Source organism: Thalassophryne amazonica, chromosome 10 (genome assembly GCF_902500255.1).
Source record: "Thalassophryne amazonica chromosome 10, fThaAma1.1, whole genome shotgun sequence".
Classification (NCBI taxonomy): Eukaryota; Metazoa; Chordata; class Actinopteri; order Batrachoidiformes; family Batrachoididae; genus Thalassophryne; species Thalassophryne amazonica.
The window spans coordinates 64,021,970-64,039,843 of record NC_047112.1 but is presented as its reverse complement, the minus strand read 5'-3'; the positions used below and the strand labels follow the sequence as shown (position 1 = coordinate 64,039,843).

The window sequence follows — 17,874 nt, the reverse complement described above, 5'->3', positions numbered from 1 at the left end:
CACACACACATAAACATACGTACACACATACATATATATACATATACACACACACACACACACATAAACATACGTACACACATACATATATATACATATACACACACACACACACACATAAACATACGTACACACATACATATATATACATATACACACACACACACACATAAACATACGTACACACATACATATATATACATATACACACACACACACACACACATAAACATACGTACACACATACATATATATACATATACACACACACACACACATAAACATACGTACACACATACATATATACATATACACACACACACACATAAACATACGTACACACATACATATATATACATATACACACACACACACATAAACATACGTACACACATACATATATATACATATACACACACACACACATAAACATACGTACACACATACATATATATACATATACACACACACACACATAAACATACGTACACACATACATATATATACATATACACACACACACACATAAACATACGTACACACATACATATATATACATATACACACACACACACATAAACATACGTACACACATACGTATATATACATATACACACACACACACATAAACATACGTACACACATACATATATATACATATACACACACACACACACACATATATAAACATACGTACACACATACATACACATATACATACACAAAGTAAGAATAAAAAAGAAAAAAAAATACAATATGAGGATACTGTGCAGGGGAGAGGTAGAAGCCAAAGAGGCTTATCAAAGCCTCCCAACAAAAACAAAAAAAAATGTCACAACAATAAACAAAAGGATCTCTCTGAAGTTTAAGATTTTCTCTGGTATTGGAAAGACAAGGTGGCCTATTTTCAAATGGCTCATCTGTCCTGCAAATCCTTTTCATTTGGCAACACCGACCACAACTCTCATACAGCTAACAAGGAGGCAGGGGTCTGAGTTTTTTTTTCACACAGCAAGCAAAGTAGACAATGATGTGTTGCAGCAACACTTTCTGATCATTTTGAACAAATGAACATATGATGTTTTTCCCAAACATCATATGTTTCCACTGATTTGAAATTCTTTTTCCCAGAAATGACAAATTATTTTCAAAGTAATAAAAACAACAGTTTTGCCACCAATGATTTTTAACATTATTATATGTATAGTTTGGTCCCTTCTGCCTGACTGAGCTGAATAGCATTATTGTTGCTACTCAGGCTGAATGACCAGTGCTGCTATGCAAATCTGGTTAGTATCTGATCTGTAGTGAGAACAGTCACATCAGATACAGAGGATGTCCATTCATAAATGCAAACAGTCAAGACAATTAAAAACCAGACATCACTGTCATAAGCAGACAGAGTTCACTTAAGTCTATTCACCTTATTCAGCCCCGCTCACTTTTACAACAGAGGCATTTCCGTTTTGGCTTAAGACTTCTGGTGAGCTGTGTTTTTAGTACAGAACAATGGAAGATATTACATTCATAAAAACAAAAACCTTTTTGAAAAGCTCAAAGGGATCGACTCTGGCTCACCCAAGGGTCATAACAGAGTGGGAAGATGACATGAAAAAGTGGCCCTTGATTATGTATGATGATATTTTTAACTACTTTTTGTTGTCACTCGGCGTGGACAGTTTGGCTATGAGGAACTATAAAAGCACCAAAGCCTATCAATACCTCCTTGTATCAAGTTAAAATACTACCCAACAAGTAGTACCACCGTAATGCCAAGTTTATGTAACGTTAATATATGTATGGTGTTATTTCATGCAGTGCTTGGTTGTATCAAACGCCAGAAAATTAGAAAATTAGATAGCAGCTAACGCTACAAACTAGGGCTGCCATAAACGACTATTCTGATAGTTGACTAGTCAGCAATGATTTATGTGATTAGTCGACTAGTCAGATCATACGTAATTTCCTAAATTAAGGCCTGCAGCATTTTCCGAGAAACGTCAGGGGATGAAAACATGAACATTTCCAAATCAGTGACTATTTCTTAGACTTCATTTACAGCAATCATTCAGAAATACAAACAGTGTAGTACTTTATAGTAAATCTGTGTCAGGTAGGCAGTTCTCAAAAACTAAATGTGCATGCTGGAAGGAGACAAGTGAGGGAAGCCACCAAGACAACTCTGGAAGAATGTTTGGCTTCTGTGAGGAGAAACTGGGAATAGTGCAACATTTTTATTTTCATCTTCATTTTACATATAGTCCTAACTTTTTCTGATTTGTGGTTGTTTCTGTTGCATTTCTAAAGTTACAGAACTGCTATAAAGAAAAGTGTGAACATTTTATTGTGTTTTAAAACTTTGTGGAGCAAATGCAAACACCAAACTAGGGTTGGGTACCGAAACGCTGTGCCAATAGAGCACCGGTTCTGACGTAAATGGTAGTAACAAGACCGAATAAGAATGAAAATTTCGGTGCCTGACGTTTTTTTTTTTTTTCATGAGCCAAAAGGGGGCAACCGACCACGGTGTTCCGGCGTCAACCTGCATGACGTCAGCGCCGCATTAGTTGATAAGAACTGATAGCGAGAGGATCAATAAAAATGCCGAAGGCGAAACACTCCAAAGTTTGGCTTCATTTCACACCCAAGGGCAACGACTTTGAAAGCCTGAGGAAAATGGGACGTGAATAAAAAGTTGATTGGAGAGGGGAAAACATATACGCAGATGCAAAAAATTATAGGCTGTTCATCTACAATGATCTCCAATGCTTTAAAATGGACAAAAAAAAAAAAAAAAAACAGACGTGTGGAAGAAAACGGAAAACAACCATCAAAATGGACAGAAGAATAACCAGAATGGCAAAGGCTCACCCACTGATCAGGATGATCAAAGACAGTCTGGAGTTACCTGTAGGGATGTCCCGATCCGATCACGTGATCGGAAATCGGGCCCGATCACGTGGTTTCAGACTTGATCGAAATCGGACATTGCATCCCGATCAGGAATTCGATATAGATTTTATCCTCATTATTTTGATCAGTGCTATTTCAGGCTCATTATTGCAGATTAAAGGGCCTTTCACGCATCGGAAGCGTCAGAGGCGTGACACGCGTTGCTTTTTAGAGGCATCAGAGGCGTCGCTTTAGGTCGGCTTTTGATGTGACGTTTCTGACGGGAGCGTGCATTGCGCTTGTCGGCAGGCTGCCGCGGTCAAAGTTCAACCCAGCCTTTTTTATTTTGTTCAATTAAAAAACAAAACAAAACATAAGTTCAACCAGACAGAGGTGGGGGGGAGTTATGCGCGCAAAGTTTCTTTCGCAGAACTGCTGTTTGTGTGTTTACGCGCTCAGCCTAACGCCTCGATGGAATGACAAGAGGATGATGGACACTTCCCCACCGAAACTCTTGCTCAGTCATCCCTCTGTGTGCAGCAGGACGCGGTGCTGACCAAGTCCTCAGGACGACGATCTGTCATCTGATTAACAAAATGAAAAAAAAAACAACTTGTCCTGTGATCGTTTGTCTGCAAAACGGAGCGAGAGATGGTGTGTGCATGAGCAACGTACACACATTACATTTAGGAGCACGTCTTAAAGAGCTTCCATCTTCATTCACATTCACTGCTGCTGTGCTCTGAACTTGTTGAACACTGATAAAGCATCAGAGGGGCACACTGAGGACTGTCAGGATGCAAATGTAAGTTTTTTTTTTTTACTTTTACTTTTCAAATTGACTTTTGAACTTTCGACGCTCTGAGCTGTGACCTAGCTTCGCGCTGTCCAACAGGAACGACGTGTCGGGCCAAAACACGGAAGACTAGTGGCAGAAACCACTGATCTGTACAAATGGTAAATGGACTGCATTTATAAAGCGCTTTTCCATCTGCATCAGATGCTCAAAGGGCTTTACAATTATGCCTCACATTCATCCCGATGTCAGGGTGCTGCCATACAAGGTGCTCACTACACACCGGGAGCAATAGGGGATTAAAGACCTTGCCCAAGGGCCCTTAGTGATTTTCCAGTCAGGTGGGGATTTGAACCACAGATCAGTGCAGAAACCACGTGTCTGTAGAAAAATCCTTGGGAATATTTTTTGTTGTTGTTTGTTACTTCAAAATTTCTGATTACTGTTTAAAAAAGTTTAGAACACTTGTAATTAAAATAGCTAAATCAATAAATGGTTCTTTAAAAACCTTTCATCTATAAATTAAAACCACCTCTTATTTCAGATTAGATAATTTCTTGTTTAACATAAGGAACCTTTGTACATTTTTTAAGTCTGGCAGATTATTACTTGATTGCTCAAGCTACCTCAAGGAGAAGTGCACTGTTTAAGTGATAAATAATAAAATAAGGTGATTAAAATGAAATTATTATATATTTAGCATTTGTTCATTGTTCATTCAGGTTTTTAAAGTATCGGATCGGAACTCGGTATAGGCAGATACTCAAAATTAGATGACTCGGAATCGGATCGGGGCCAAAAAACCCTGATCGGGACATCCCTAGTTACCTGTAAGTGCTGTGACAGTTAGAAGACGCCTGTGTGAAGCTAATTTATTTGCAAGAAGCCCCCGCAAAGTCCCTCTGTTAATAAAAGACGTGCGCAGAAGTGGTTACAATTTGCCAAAGAACACATCAACTGGCCTAAAAAGAAATGGAGGAATATTTTGTGGACTGATGAGAGTAAAATTGTTCTTTTTGGGTTCAAGGGCCGCAGACAGTTTGTGAGATGACCCCCAAACTCTGAATTCAAGCCACAGTTCACATTGAAGACAGTGAAGAATGGTGGTGCAAGCATCATAATATGGGCATGTTTCTCCTACTATGGTGTTGGGCCTATATATCGCATACCAGGTATTATGGATCAGTTTGAAGAGGTCATGTTGCCTTATGCTGAAGAGGACATGCCCTTGAAATGGGTGTTTCAACAAGACAATGACCCCAAGCACGCTAGTAAACAAAATCTTGGTTCCAAACCAACAAATTAATGCCTCGCAGATGTAAAGAAATCATGAAAAACTGTGGTTATACAACTAAAATACTAGTTTAGTGATTCACAGGATTGATAAAAAAAAGCAGTTTGAACATACAACCCCTGGCAAAAATTATGGAATCACTGGCCTCGGAGGATGTTCGTTCAGTTGTTTAATTTTATAGAAAAAAAAGCAGATCACAGACATGACACAAAACTAAAATCATTTCAAATGGCAACTTTCTGACTTTAAGAAACACTATAAGAAATCAGGAAAAAAAAATTGTGGCAGTCAGTAACGGTTACTTTTTTAGACCAAGCAGAGGGAAAAAAATATGGACTCACTCAATTCTGAGGAATAAATTATGGAATCACCCTGTAAATTTTCACCCCCAAACTAACAACTGCTCAAATCAGATCTGCTCGTTAGTCTGCATCTAAAAAGTAGTGATCACACCTTGGAGAGCTGTTGCACCAAGTGGATTGACATGAATCATGGTTCATGACGAGAGATGTCAATTGAAATAAAGGAGAGGATTATCAAACTCTTAAAAGACGGTAAATCATCACGCAATGTTGCAAAAGATGTTGGTTGTTCACAGTCAGCTGTGTCTAAACTCTGGACCAAATACAAACAACGTGGGAAGGTTGTTAAAGGCAAACATACTGGTAGACCAAGGAAGACATCAAAGCGTCAAGACAGAAAACTTAAAGCAATATGTCTCAAAAATCGAAAATGCACAACAAAACAAATGAGGAACAAATGGGAGGAAACTGGAGTCAACGTCTGTGACCGAACTGTAAGAAACCGCCTAAAGGAAATGGGATTTATATACAGAAAAGCTAAATGAAAGGCATCATTAACACCTAAACAGAAAAAAACAAGGTTACAATGGGCTAAGGAAAAGCAATCGTGGACTGTGGATGACTGGATGAAAGTCATATTCAGTGATGAATCTCAAATCTGCATTGGGCAAGGTGATGATGCTGGAACTTTTGTTTGGTGCCTTTCCAATGAGATTTATAAAGATGACTGCCTGAAGAGAACATGTAAATTTCCACAGTCATTGATGATATGGGGCTGCATGTCAGGTAAAGGCACTGGGGAGATGGCTGTCATTACATCATCAATAAATGCACAAGTTTATATTTATGTTTGGGGATGATGAAATCATTTTTCAAGATGATAATGCATCTTGCCATAGAGCAAAAACTGCAAAAACATTCCTTACAAAAAGACACATAGGGTCAATGTCATGGCATAGGGTCAATGTCATGGCATAGGGTAAATGTCAATGAGCAGATCTGATTTGATGCAGGTGTTAATTTGGGGGATGAAAATTTACAGGGTGATTCCATAATTTTTCCTCAGATTTGAGTGATTCCATATTTTTTTTCCTCTGCTTGGTCTAAAAAAGTAACCATTACTGACTGCCACAATCTTTTTTCTTGATTTCTTACAGTGTTTCGTAAAGCCAGAAAGTTGCCATTTGAAATGACTTTTGTTTTGCGTCATGTCTGTGATCTGCTTTTTTTTCTACAAAATTAAACAACTGAATGAACATCCTCCGAGGCCGGTGATTCCATAATTTTTGCCAGGGGTTATATCAGTTTTGAGTTTGTATCGTCAACAGCAGATACTACTATTATTGTGAAGACCCCCTTTTCTACTTTTTTTTTACTAATAGCCCAATTTCATGGCCTTACGAGTGTGCATATCATGAATGCTTGGTCTTGTGAGAATCTACTGAATCTACTGGTACCTTGTTTCCCATGTAACAATAAGAAATATACTCAAAACCTGGATTAATCTTTTTAGTTACATAGCACTAGTATTATTCTGAACACTACTGTACATACCTTTGTAAAATATCAGCTGTTAAAGTTCAGAGTTCTCACCTGCATTTTGTGATCTGTGCCTCTGAACATCAGCTTCTCCACAGCAGCGTTTTATTTTTAACTCGTGTATGCATAATTTTTGCTCAGTTCATTTATATATTCTCATTTTTTAAGGATGTTTTAAGGATATTTGACCGTTTATTTCATCTCATGAGCTCATAAATTCAGTATATGACGCGCACATGGTGTGAACAGGACGGTGCCATCAGAACCGCGTGGATAGAGAAAGTGGAAAGAAAAGTAAAGGCAGCTCCACGGTTTGGTTTTGTTGTGTGTGTTTTTTTTTCTTTTTACATGTTCTCTCGGGTTAAATCCTCTCTCTCTGCTCTGCGCTCGCTGTCTCAAGTGCACTGATGGTTCCCTCGTTCGCAGTCCGCAGCCAGCTGACTCTGCGCGCGCACACACCCCCACCCACCCCAACAGCTCCGTCTGTAAACTGCGCATTTTAAACGGCTTTGAATAAGACGGCCACTGTTTTAATCAGCCGTCTTTCCCAAAATTTGAAATTACCTCAGACAAAAATACAGCAATTAATCCACAATTATTACTAGTTAAATAAACGTAATAATGGCACACATCAGAATTAAAACAACCGCACATATACATTTGATTGTTAATATACGCTAAACTTTGAAACAGTCTGTCATCCGAATTGAGGCAATGTGAGTGTGGGTAGCCACAGCGCAGCAGCCATGCTGCGCAGCCGAGTTTGGGGTGGGGGTGGTGCGCCCATGTGTGGAGGTGGGTTCATATCAGTCTCTGTCCTTATACGCGTTGAGTCCGAAGTGGCCTTGTCGACAACCACAGACTGTGGGGGAGGGCAGATGAGGGAGCTATGTGCGTCACCAGGGCGGTTTAAATCTTTCTGGAGGAAAACAGGCAGGGCATTTTGACCTTAGGTAGCTGATAAGGCTGCCGTATTTGTGTTTAGGCAGAGAAACACAGAACTCCAATGAAAGGCTCATTAAAAGTCTGCTAACGAGTCTTTCATTGGATTCAGGTGTGTTGGAGCAGGGAGACAACTAAGAGTGTCAGGAATGTGGCTCTCGAGGACCGAACTTGGCCCCCCCGTTCTAGGCAATCCAAACAGTTCAACTGTCAACCCCACTGAGGTCATTAGTCTGGGTCTCATTAACATAAGATCGGTATCCTCAAAGTCATTGTTGATTAATGATCTAATTATTGATCATCATTTAGATATGACTGGGTTATGTGAAACCTGGTTTAAACCTACAACTGTCCTCCCCTTAAATGAGGCCTGCCCACCAGCATATATATTTAGTCACGTCCCTCGTAATGTGAAGCAAGGCGGGGGTGTTGCTCTTATTTATAAATCTAGGTTTAACTTATTAGCTGTTGGGGACCACAAATATAACTCGTTTGAGCATCTGATTCTCCGCTCTGCTCAGGATATTACACATTGCCAAGGTCAGAAGAATAAAAATCAACCGTATTACTTTGTCACTGTATATAGGCACCCTCGCCCATATTCTGAATTCTTAGGTGAATTTGGTGCATTCATCTCTAACTTGTCAACTAGTGCAGATAACATTCTGATTATTGGTGACTTTAACGTTCATATAAATAAGTTCTGATCCCCTCTGCAAATATTTATGGAAATTGTGGATGCATTAGAATTTCGGCAATGCATTCGGGACTCGACGCACATTAGTGGAAATACCCTGGATTTGGTTCTCGCACGTGGTACTGCTGTCACGAATATTGACATCATGCCTCTTACATCAGTGGTCTCTGATCACTCACTTATTAAGTTTACAGTTTTGCTGCCGTGTTTAGTGGAACAACAACCTTATATATCACTATAGCGATAAATCAACTCCTCAACTAAGACTGAATTTGAATCTAAACTGCCTGATGTCTTAGCCTCACATATGGCAAATACCCAATCAGTAGACAATCTTGTGGATAGTTTAAACTCAGTGCTCAAAACTATACTCGACATGATTGTGCCACCTGTGTTAAAACCGCGCTCCCCCAAAACACAGTCACCTTGGTTCAATGATTACCTGCGTGACCTCAAGCATAAGGCAAGAGGTCTAGAACGGAAATGGCGTTGTTCAAAATTAGAAGTATTCCACCTTGCATGACATGATGCTATCTTAGACGATAAGCATGTATTACTGGCTACAAAGCGGACTTACTACTCTGATTTGATCAACAAAAACAAGCATAACTTGTTCGACACGGTGGCAACACTTATTCATGGACAACCACCTGTAGTTCGCTCTCCTTTTACAGCACAAGATTTCCTGGATTGCTTTGAGAAGAAAACTGAAGACATTAGGTTAAACATATCCCAGCACGCCCTAACCCAGCCACTACGCCCTGCTATTGAGGTGGGCGCCATTACTGACGTATTACCTAGATTTACAGAATTTGATAGTATCTCACTAGGCATGCTGACTAAACTCGTAATGTCAACAAAAAGCACAACCTGTTTATTTGATCCTATACCAACAAAACTGTTTAAGGACCTGTGGCCCACTCTTGGGCCAACTGTGCTGGAAATTATTAATCTTTCTTTAACTTCTGGATCTGTTCCTAAATGTTTCAAATCTAGTGATTAAACCATTACTTAAGAAACCTAATCTTGACCTTAGTGTATTGAAAAAACTATCGGCCGATATCAAATCTATCATTTTGCTCTAAAATTCTGGAAAAAGTGGTGTCACGGCAACTTGTGGACTATCTTACTGAGAATAATCTCTTTGAGCCACTGCAGTCTGCTTTGAGAAAATATCATTCCACAGAGATGGCTCTCACTAAAGTGGTGAATGATCTTCTGCTTGCAATGGATTCAGACACCACTACGGTTCTGGTGCTGTTAGAACTCAGTGCTGCATTTGATACCATCAATCATCATCTTCTACTTGATAGGCTGGAAAATCACTTTGGGATTACTGGGAGTGCCCTTGCATGGTTGACGTCATACTTGACCTGTCATTCTCACTGTGTTTTGTACAGTAACACTACCTCTAACCTTAGTGACATAAAATTTGGGGTTCCACAGGGGTCCGTCTTAGGCCCCCTGCTTTTCTCCCTTTATATAGCACCCCTTGAGCACATATTGCAGCGTTTTGGGATTACCTTTCACTACTATGCTGATGATACTCAGTTATACCAACAACTGCTGGTAATCTCATTCACATAAAATCCTTAGAAGATTGCCTTGCATCAGTGAGAAGTAGGATGTCTACAAACTTCCTACTTTTAAATTCTGATAAGAGTGAAATGATAGTTCTTGGTCCAATGAGACATCGGCATCAATTTGACCATTTAACGCTTAGCCTAGGCTCGTGTGCATACATCACACTGACAAAGTGAGGAAACTTGGGGTAATTTTTGATCCTACATTGTCCTTTGACCTCCACATTAGAACTATTATGAGGACTGCTTTCTTCCACCTGTGAAATATAGCGAAGATTCGTCTCATCCTGTCTGTGGCTGATGCTGAGACCCTGATCCATGCGTTTATCTCTCCTCGACTGGACTACTGCAATGTTCTCTTTTCTGGTTTACTGCAGTCCAGCATTAGGGCTCGCCAATTGGTTCAAAATGCTGCAGCCAGACTTTTAACACGAAGCAGAAAGTTCGACCACATTACACCCATTTTGGCATCCCTTCATTGGCTTCCTGTCCCAGTGAGATCAGATTTTAAGGTTCTGCTACTAGTCTCTGAAACTGTTCATGGACTGGCACTTCCCTACCTAGCTGACCTAATTAAACCTTAAGTACCAGTCCGGGCTTTACGTTCTCAGGGTGCAGGACTACTTTGTGCCCCTGGAGTGAATAAGAAGTCTGCTGGTCATAGAGCTTTCTCTTATCGGAAGGGGAGGTGATGGTCTAGTGGTTAAGGTGTTGGGCTTGAGACCAGAAGATCCTCTGTTCAAATCCCCGCCTGACTGGAAAATCACTAAGGGCCCTTGGGCAAGGCCTTTAATCCCCTATTGCTCCCGGTGTGTAGTGAGCGCCTTGTATGGCAGCACCCTGACATCAGGGTGAATGTGAGGCATAATTGTAAAGCGCTTTGAGCATCTGATGCAGATGGAAAAGCGCTATATAAATGCAGTCCATTTACCATTTATCGTGCCCCTGTTCTGTGGAATGATCTCCCCACGTCAATAAAACAGTCAGATTCTATGGACACTTTCAAGTCCAGACTTAAGACGCACTTATTTTCCCTTTCGTATGGCTAGCATACTGGTATAGTACAGTTCTGCGCTTTTTATTCTTTTAATTCATTTTATTAGGAAACTGAGCATGCCGCGGCCTGAACTTTACCTAAATTCTGGGTCTTTTAGTGAAGCTTAGGGCTACTGGCTGGCGATCACCTTAGTATCCTGTTTTTCTTGTTGTTTAATGCTGGCAAATTATACTGTATTTCTTGTCTTTCTGATGCCTGATTCTGTTTTTTGTCTCTGTTTAAGGTGCAGCTCCATCCAGAGATGGGTGTGGCGTTTGTGCTGAAAACCCTCCTGTCCTGTGCACCAACAGCATTTCTTGTATATTTGTTTTGTGAATTGTTCTGTAATTTGTGTCTGTAACATGGCCCAAGCAGAGGGTCACCCCTTTGAGTCTGGTCTGCTTGAGGTTTCTTCCTCAGAGGGAGTTTTTCCCTTACCGCTGTTGCTCTGGGGGTTAGTAAGGTTAGACCTTACTTGTGTGAAGCGCCTTGAGGCAACTCTGTTGTGATTTGGTGCTATATAAATGAAAATAAATTAAACTGAAATTGAATTGAAAAAAATTGACAAAATGGGTGTGTTTTGACCCAAGTGGTCTTCTTTTGTTTAATGTTGAGTGGAAAAACAAATAGTTTTGGGCTAACACAGCTGAGTATTGACAATATTTGGCTGTTTTGCTGCCTGCATACATTACATCTGTGGGTATCATATTTTGACTCATGATGTTTAAGTAAGGTTGGGATTAGGAGTGGTTGTTACCCTAGTGCCATAGCCATCATAAACAGTGCGCTATGATATGGATTGCATCATACCACTAACACTATGACAACATCACGATAATACAAAGCAAGAAGTACCAATTTTATTGGGATGTTTTTTTTCCATTTCAATTTTTTTTAAACACACCAAGGGAAACAATGAAAAATATCCAATAATTTTGAGATCAATAAAAATCGTAGCACAGCTCTGATCAGTGCTGCAGCCTTGCTGGGGCTGTGATAAGAGCCCCAAACAGAGGTGGTCTGTGCTGCCTTTCATCGTTCCCCCCACCCCAACCCACGATCTGGTGAGTCAAAAGTCCTGTTAAAATACTTTTCTTATTTATGAAGTCAATTGTACTGTGAGGGGAACATCACCTCTGATGTTGTGGCCATATGGCACGCTCTGGGCATGATCCAGCGCACAGGTACCTCAGTGCTGAGGACACAAGCAACTGGAAAAGACCAAGGGGATGCTCACGTCACCTGGCTGAGGCAAATATGGCTGCAGCTAACAATTATTTTCATAATCAATCTACCTGATTATTTTCACAATTAGTAGATTAGTTGTTAGGTTCATGTAATAAAAAAAAAACTAAGTGAAAAATGTTGATCAATGCTATCCAGAGCCCAAGATAATGCATTCAAATGTCTTGTTTCTCCACAGCCCAAAGGCATGAATTTCACTGCCAGATAGAAGTATAACAGTTAGTTAAAAATACAAAAGAAAATATTCATGCTTCAGAAGCTGAAATTAAAGAATTTTGATGAAAAAAGAAAACCCAAAACACAATAAAAACATTTAATTATGTAGTTGTTGATTAATCAACAATTAATCATTGCAGCTGCAGCAGATAGATGGTTAGTTTTGAGAGGTGGGGATGGACCATCCAGGACCCAAGGCAGTTCCACGGTGTGGTGAATGTGGTGGTGTCTGGCACCAGCATATGCTCCCATACCTGACCTGGTTTATTTAAACATTTTTAGTCCGTGGGCCAAATGCAGAAATGTACATTTTGCTTGCAACCACCCCCCCGCAACGTTTGTATGATGGTACTACATTGTTCCTGGATCGACTGGGATGACATTTCCCTTGTTGTCATTTGCACAACCTGTCAAGGCATTATGACAACAGCCACTCTATAATCAAGAGGTCGGTATGGCAGCAAGAAAAGGTGAAATGCGTAATAAACATGTAACCATTGGAAACAGTTGTCCAGGGAGGTCCAAGGTTATACACATAAACAAGACATATATTTAGCAAAGAAGCACCTTGGTTTTTATTATCCATTGCCTAAAACAACAAAGGTGCTGTCCATTCATCTTAAAAACAAGAATTATTTTTGCTTTTTTTTTTTTTCAAAATTTTCATTTTAAGTTGTGATTTTTAAGTACCCTCTGTATATACCTCAAAACAAACAAGACAGATCTATTCACTGGTTATTCCTACTATACCACATGGAATATGGACATTCTAGCATCAGTAGTACTGCTGTTATAAGCAATTCCTTACCCCACCCCCATATTAATGATAATCAGATAATTAGCAATTTTCTGGAAAACATGTCAATTTTATTGCTGAATGACTTTGACACTGCCATGCTGGCTGGACTATAATACTAACTGCATGAATATGATAAACTTTACCAGCTAAACATAGCTCTGTGAACAAAATTTGTTAACAAAAGCTGTAGATAAAAGGAAATGAACGGTTTTCCTTCAGCGGCAGTACAATGTTTCGAGCAGGCATTTTCATGCATATCAGATTGCATGTTACTCTAATTTCATGTCACTCTAATCATCATCACTGGATTCTGCTTGGTCTGTATTATGGATGTTTGTGCACTGCCTGCAACCGTATGCATGGGTACATGGTAGAGCATTCTTGCAGTCGACCACTCACGCACTGCCCAGTACTGCAATTGCAGGAAATCAACTGCAGGAGTGTGTTTGGTGCAGGTGGCTTATCCATCCAGTGGATGGATAGTGTGCCCTTGCTGAGGTCCCCAAGCATGACCATCAGGTCTTGGTGTCGTAGCATCAGCATCAAATGATGACCGCCAGATGCATGCCTAGTAATTGGCACACTCCACATGGTACTTGAGGGCATCTTTTGTTGGTGGAAGATGGCAGGTTTGCACATTCTTGCTGCAGAAAAGTTTGTAGCGGACAAGGTCTGTATCACTGCCACTGTGTCCATAGAGTGAACAAACAAATTGTGCACAGCCTTCCAGTCTTTCATCATCAGCATCAAATGATGATCCAACCATTTTCATGGCATTGCACATATCCGCATTGTAAACAACCATTTTGAACGCCTGCTTCTTGCCCTTGCCAATGAATGCATTCATACTATCAGAGCCAGTGAATGTGTGCATTCCCAGCAATGCAGCGTAGTCATTCCGTCAAGGATTCACACTGCTGTTGCAGGGACATCTTCTTACGGTTCTGCATACTCTTCCAATATGTACAGCAAAGAAGCCTTGGTTGCCTTTGCAGGAGTTGCAAGAGACCATGAAAGGGGCCCCAATGGATATTTGAGGACTTCCTTCATGTCCATTGTCTGTGCTGTGCAATGACCACCATATTTGCAAACAGGCCCGTCAGCCTTGATTACAACATCTGTGATGGCTACTTTCATCTTCTTCGCCTTCACCAGACTCCAGAATGTCTTCAGTGCAATCTCTGGTAATGGAGCATAGAAGTCTACTTGGCTGCTGCACAATCTGTCCTGCACAAAGGATGTGAAGGCATCAGCCCCTTTCTCCTCAGCAGAGAGCAAGTCATCTCTTATGTCATCAGTTGCCATCACCCCAGAGGCGATGTTGATGAGGGGCTCAGTTGTGTCTTTGGACTCATATGGGTTGGCCCAGCTCTCCACAGTTGCCATAACTTTCTTGACGTCCTCTTCGTCCTTCTTCAGTTGAGGGGAACCGGACTCCTTGTGGTGCTGGTTCTGGGCGTCATACATGCCAGCCATCTCCCGGCATATCTGTAGAACCCTGGCTCTGTCGTGGGCTGTCATAATCCATCGCTGGGTGGCACCTCAGTTTAGGCTGATGCCTATTATCCCACCACTTGTTTTGGAGTCCCGGTTGAGTGTTTCCTCAATGGTCTGATCAACAGGAACTTGGGCAAATGCACTCTTGCGTCAGCGTTGTACAGTAAACTGCCCATCGTAGAGCAGTAAATTACTGCCAGGGTGTGTCTGGTGCAGGGTTGTCATTTCGCACCAGTAGACAGATAGGGAGTGGGCATAGTTGGTTAGGTCGTATGCAAACACCCATGGCAGCATCTGAGATGGACATGCTACTACTCTACTCTACTCTTCTATTTTACTCTTCCTTTTTAGATATTCCTTAGTATACTAGCATAGTTCCACCTTAGAATTGGAATATAATATATAAGATATACCTTACTGAATTTTCATGCATTGAATTTATAATATTAATTCTAATAATAATAAATTAATTAAATGCAACTAATCTGGGTGTATTTTATACATCTAAAACCTGACACAGACACATTTGTAAATTATTATAGCTATCCAGGTCTGGCTGGAATCAGTACAACATTTTAAAATAGTTTCTTCAAAATATCGGAAAATCACCAATTTTGGGGGTAGGGGTATTTTTTATGACAGCGGTACTGCTGGTGCTAGAGAATTCATATTTCATATGGGATTGTAGGAATAACCAGTGAACAGACTTGTGTTGTTTGTTTTGAGTTATATACAGAGGGTACTTAAAAATCACAACTTAAAATGAAAATTTTGAAATAAAAATACAAAAATAATGGTTGTTTTTAGAATAAATGGACAGGATCTCAATGTTTTAGGCAATGGATAATGAAAACCAAGGTGTTTATTGACTAAATATATAAGTTTTGTTTATATGTATAACCTTTTGAACCTCCCTGGACACCTGTTTCCAATGGTTACATGTTTATTACGCATTTCAGCTTTTCTTGCTGCTGTACCGACCCCTTGTTTATAAAACGGCTGTTGTCATAATGCCTTACGAGTTTGCGCGAATGACAAGTGAAAATGTCATCCCAATAGACCGAGGAACAATGTAGTACCATCAAACTAAGGTTGCGGGGGGGGGGGGGGGGGGGGTGCAGCCAACTCAATAAATACAAAGTGGCTAAGGATACGTACATCTGTATCTTCTGCGGGACTGCTAAAGGTAAGGACCGAGAAGAATAAGCGAAGTGCGCAACGCATCTGCGCATGCGTGGGTCAAATGGGGGCAAAAATTCCAACTACCAAACTCACACCGCTCCCACTGAATTTCGTATACAGCAGCATTAGCAGACTGTGAAAGTTAAGGCTTACAGGGATTGTTTCAAAGGCTTTAAGCTACGCATACAATAATGATAGGTGCGCACGGGTATGGACATATTTGCGCATTCTGATTGGTCGGTAAGACATGACGTCACCGGGGAATACCCTCCGTATCTTTAGAACGGTCTCCGTTGATAGGGGTCCATACCCGTAGCCATGGCTCAATAAAATAAGGACTTTTTTTTTTTTATTTGGCCCACAGACTATTTCATCTACTTTAAATTTTTGTGCTGTGCTTGGTCTTGACATTTTATTGTAACAGCAAAAATAATTCCATGTCATAAATGAAATGCATGTTTATGAACCCATGATAACACCTACAGGTTATGAAAATGATTATCATCTTGGGGGGAATAGAAGGATAATTATCTGCACATGTAAGGTAGGTGTGGTCGTACATATTATATATACTGCATATAATCTTTTTTTTATTGTTTCACACACATTTCTGCGATGATTATCCAAAAAAACTGTCAGTTAAATATGACGACAACACTGACTATCAGGGACTCTAATGCTTGTGAAAAACAAATGAGTCCCTGAGAATGATTCGAAATTCAGTTCTAACAGTGACTCGACGCTGGTCGTTCCCTCATTTTAACATCTAAATTGGCCCGTAATCCTCACACCTGAATGTAGTAACAGAACATACGTTAAACAGGTCTGAACCAAATGATGCCAGGTGTGGCCTTGGTGGTGAAAACGCCAAGCAGGTGTGGCTAGTAGTTCCTCGGCATTAGCTAGCGTCCCAGTGATCTCTGCATAGCTTCAGTAATAAATACTGTGCGATTTGTTGAACGTGTACATACCTTCTCCATTATATTACTAGAGGTTTCCACCGCTGACTTTACGCTGACCGTGACGGCAGGTAGAATATGACGAGGTAATGGCTAGCCACGCTAGATTTACTCGGTAGCTAACCGAGACAACTCGATCCTGTCGTCTTCTTCTATAAACGAATGTCACGCCCTTCGCACGAAAGTTGTTCTTTCCATTCTAGAGTCGGTGGTCATGAAAGAAAAATAACGCCAAAAATCGTAAAAAAACAACGAAAATCGTCACTTCATAAGTTAGCAAAGCTAGTTTCATAGCACTCTTCTCCTAGCATGATGATAAACGCTACTTCCTTATCCACACCCCCAAAGGCGCTCATTGGATGAGTTATTACTCCAACTTGGTATATCTGGGTCACACGACCAATCATTAAGGAGAAGAGAAAATGTAACATTTTAGCCCCGCCCTATAACATTGACAAACCAGTCTTCGACTTCATAGTCAGGTCCATAAATATTTGGACACAAACCTACTTTCTGGCTCTGTACACAGAGCCGGAGTGGACTGGTCCCACGTTGTCAGCTACAGGTGGGCGATACCGGGAATTTTGGTATTGATCTGATACCAAGTAAATACAGGCCCAGTATCACCGATATCAATATCAATACTTTTTCATATTTAAGCTTCATAGATCCAAAGGATCCAAAAGACCTAGGATAGAATTTTGCCAAGCATTGTACGCGACAACAAAAGACTTTATTATCACAATCAACATTTTTGTTTAAAAAAAATCACTCAACACAACTTAAAACAAAATCTCCTGAGGTAGAAGGCTGACAAACCACAATACAAGGGTGCGCTCCTCCATGTTGTGTGACACAGCGCAGCGCTGTTCTTACAGACAGAGAGTAGACTTTG

The 17,874-nt window shown here is 40.5% G+C and overlaps 1 protein-coding gene across 1 annotated transcript in view; it reads right to left on the bottom strand.

Annotated features, from left to right (window-relative positions):
* dda1 (DET1 and DDB1 associated 1) overlaps positions 1 to 17,333 on the bottom strand; it is a 36,567-nt gene extending 19,234 nt beyond the window's left edge. Inside the window, exon 1 of the mRNA XM_034180123.1 lies at positions 16,992 to 17,333. Within this exon, the coding sequence (XP_034036014.1) occupies positions 16,992 to 17,000 (9 nt within the window). The 5' untranslated portion in view covers positions 17,001 to 17,333. The remainder of the gene's footprint in view (positions 1 to 16,991) is intronic.
* Between the last annotated feature and the right edge of the window lie 541 nt (positions 17,334 to 17,874).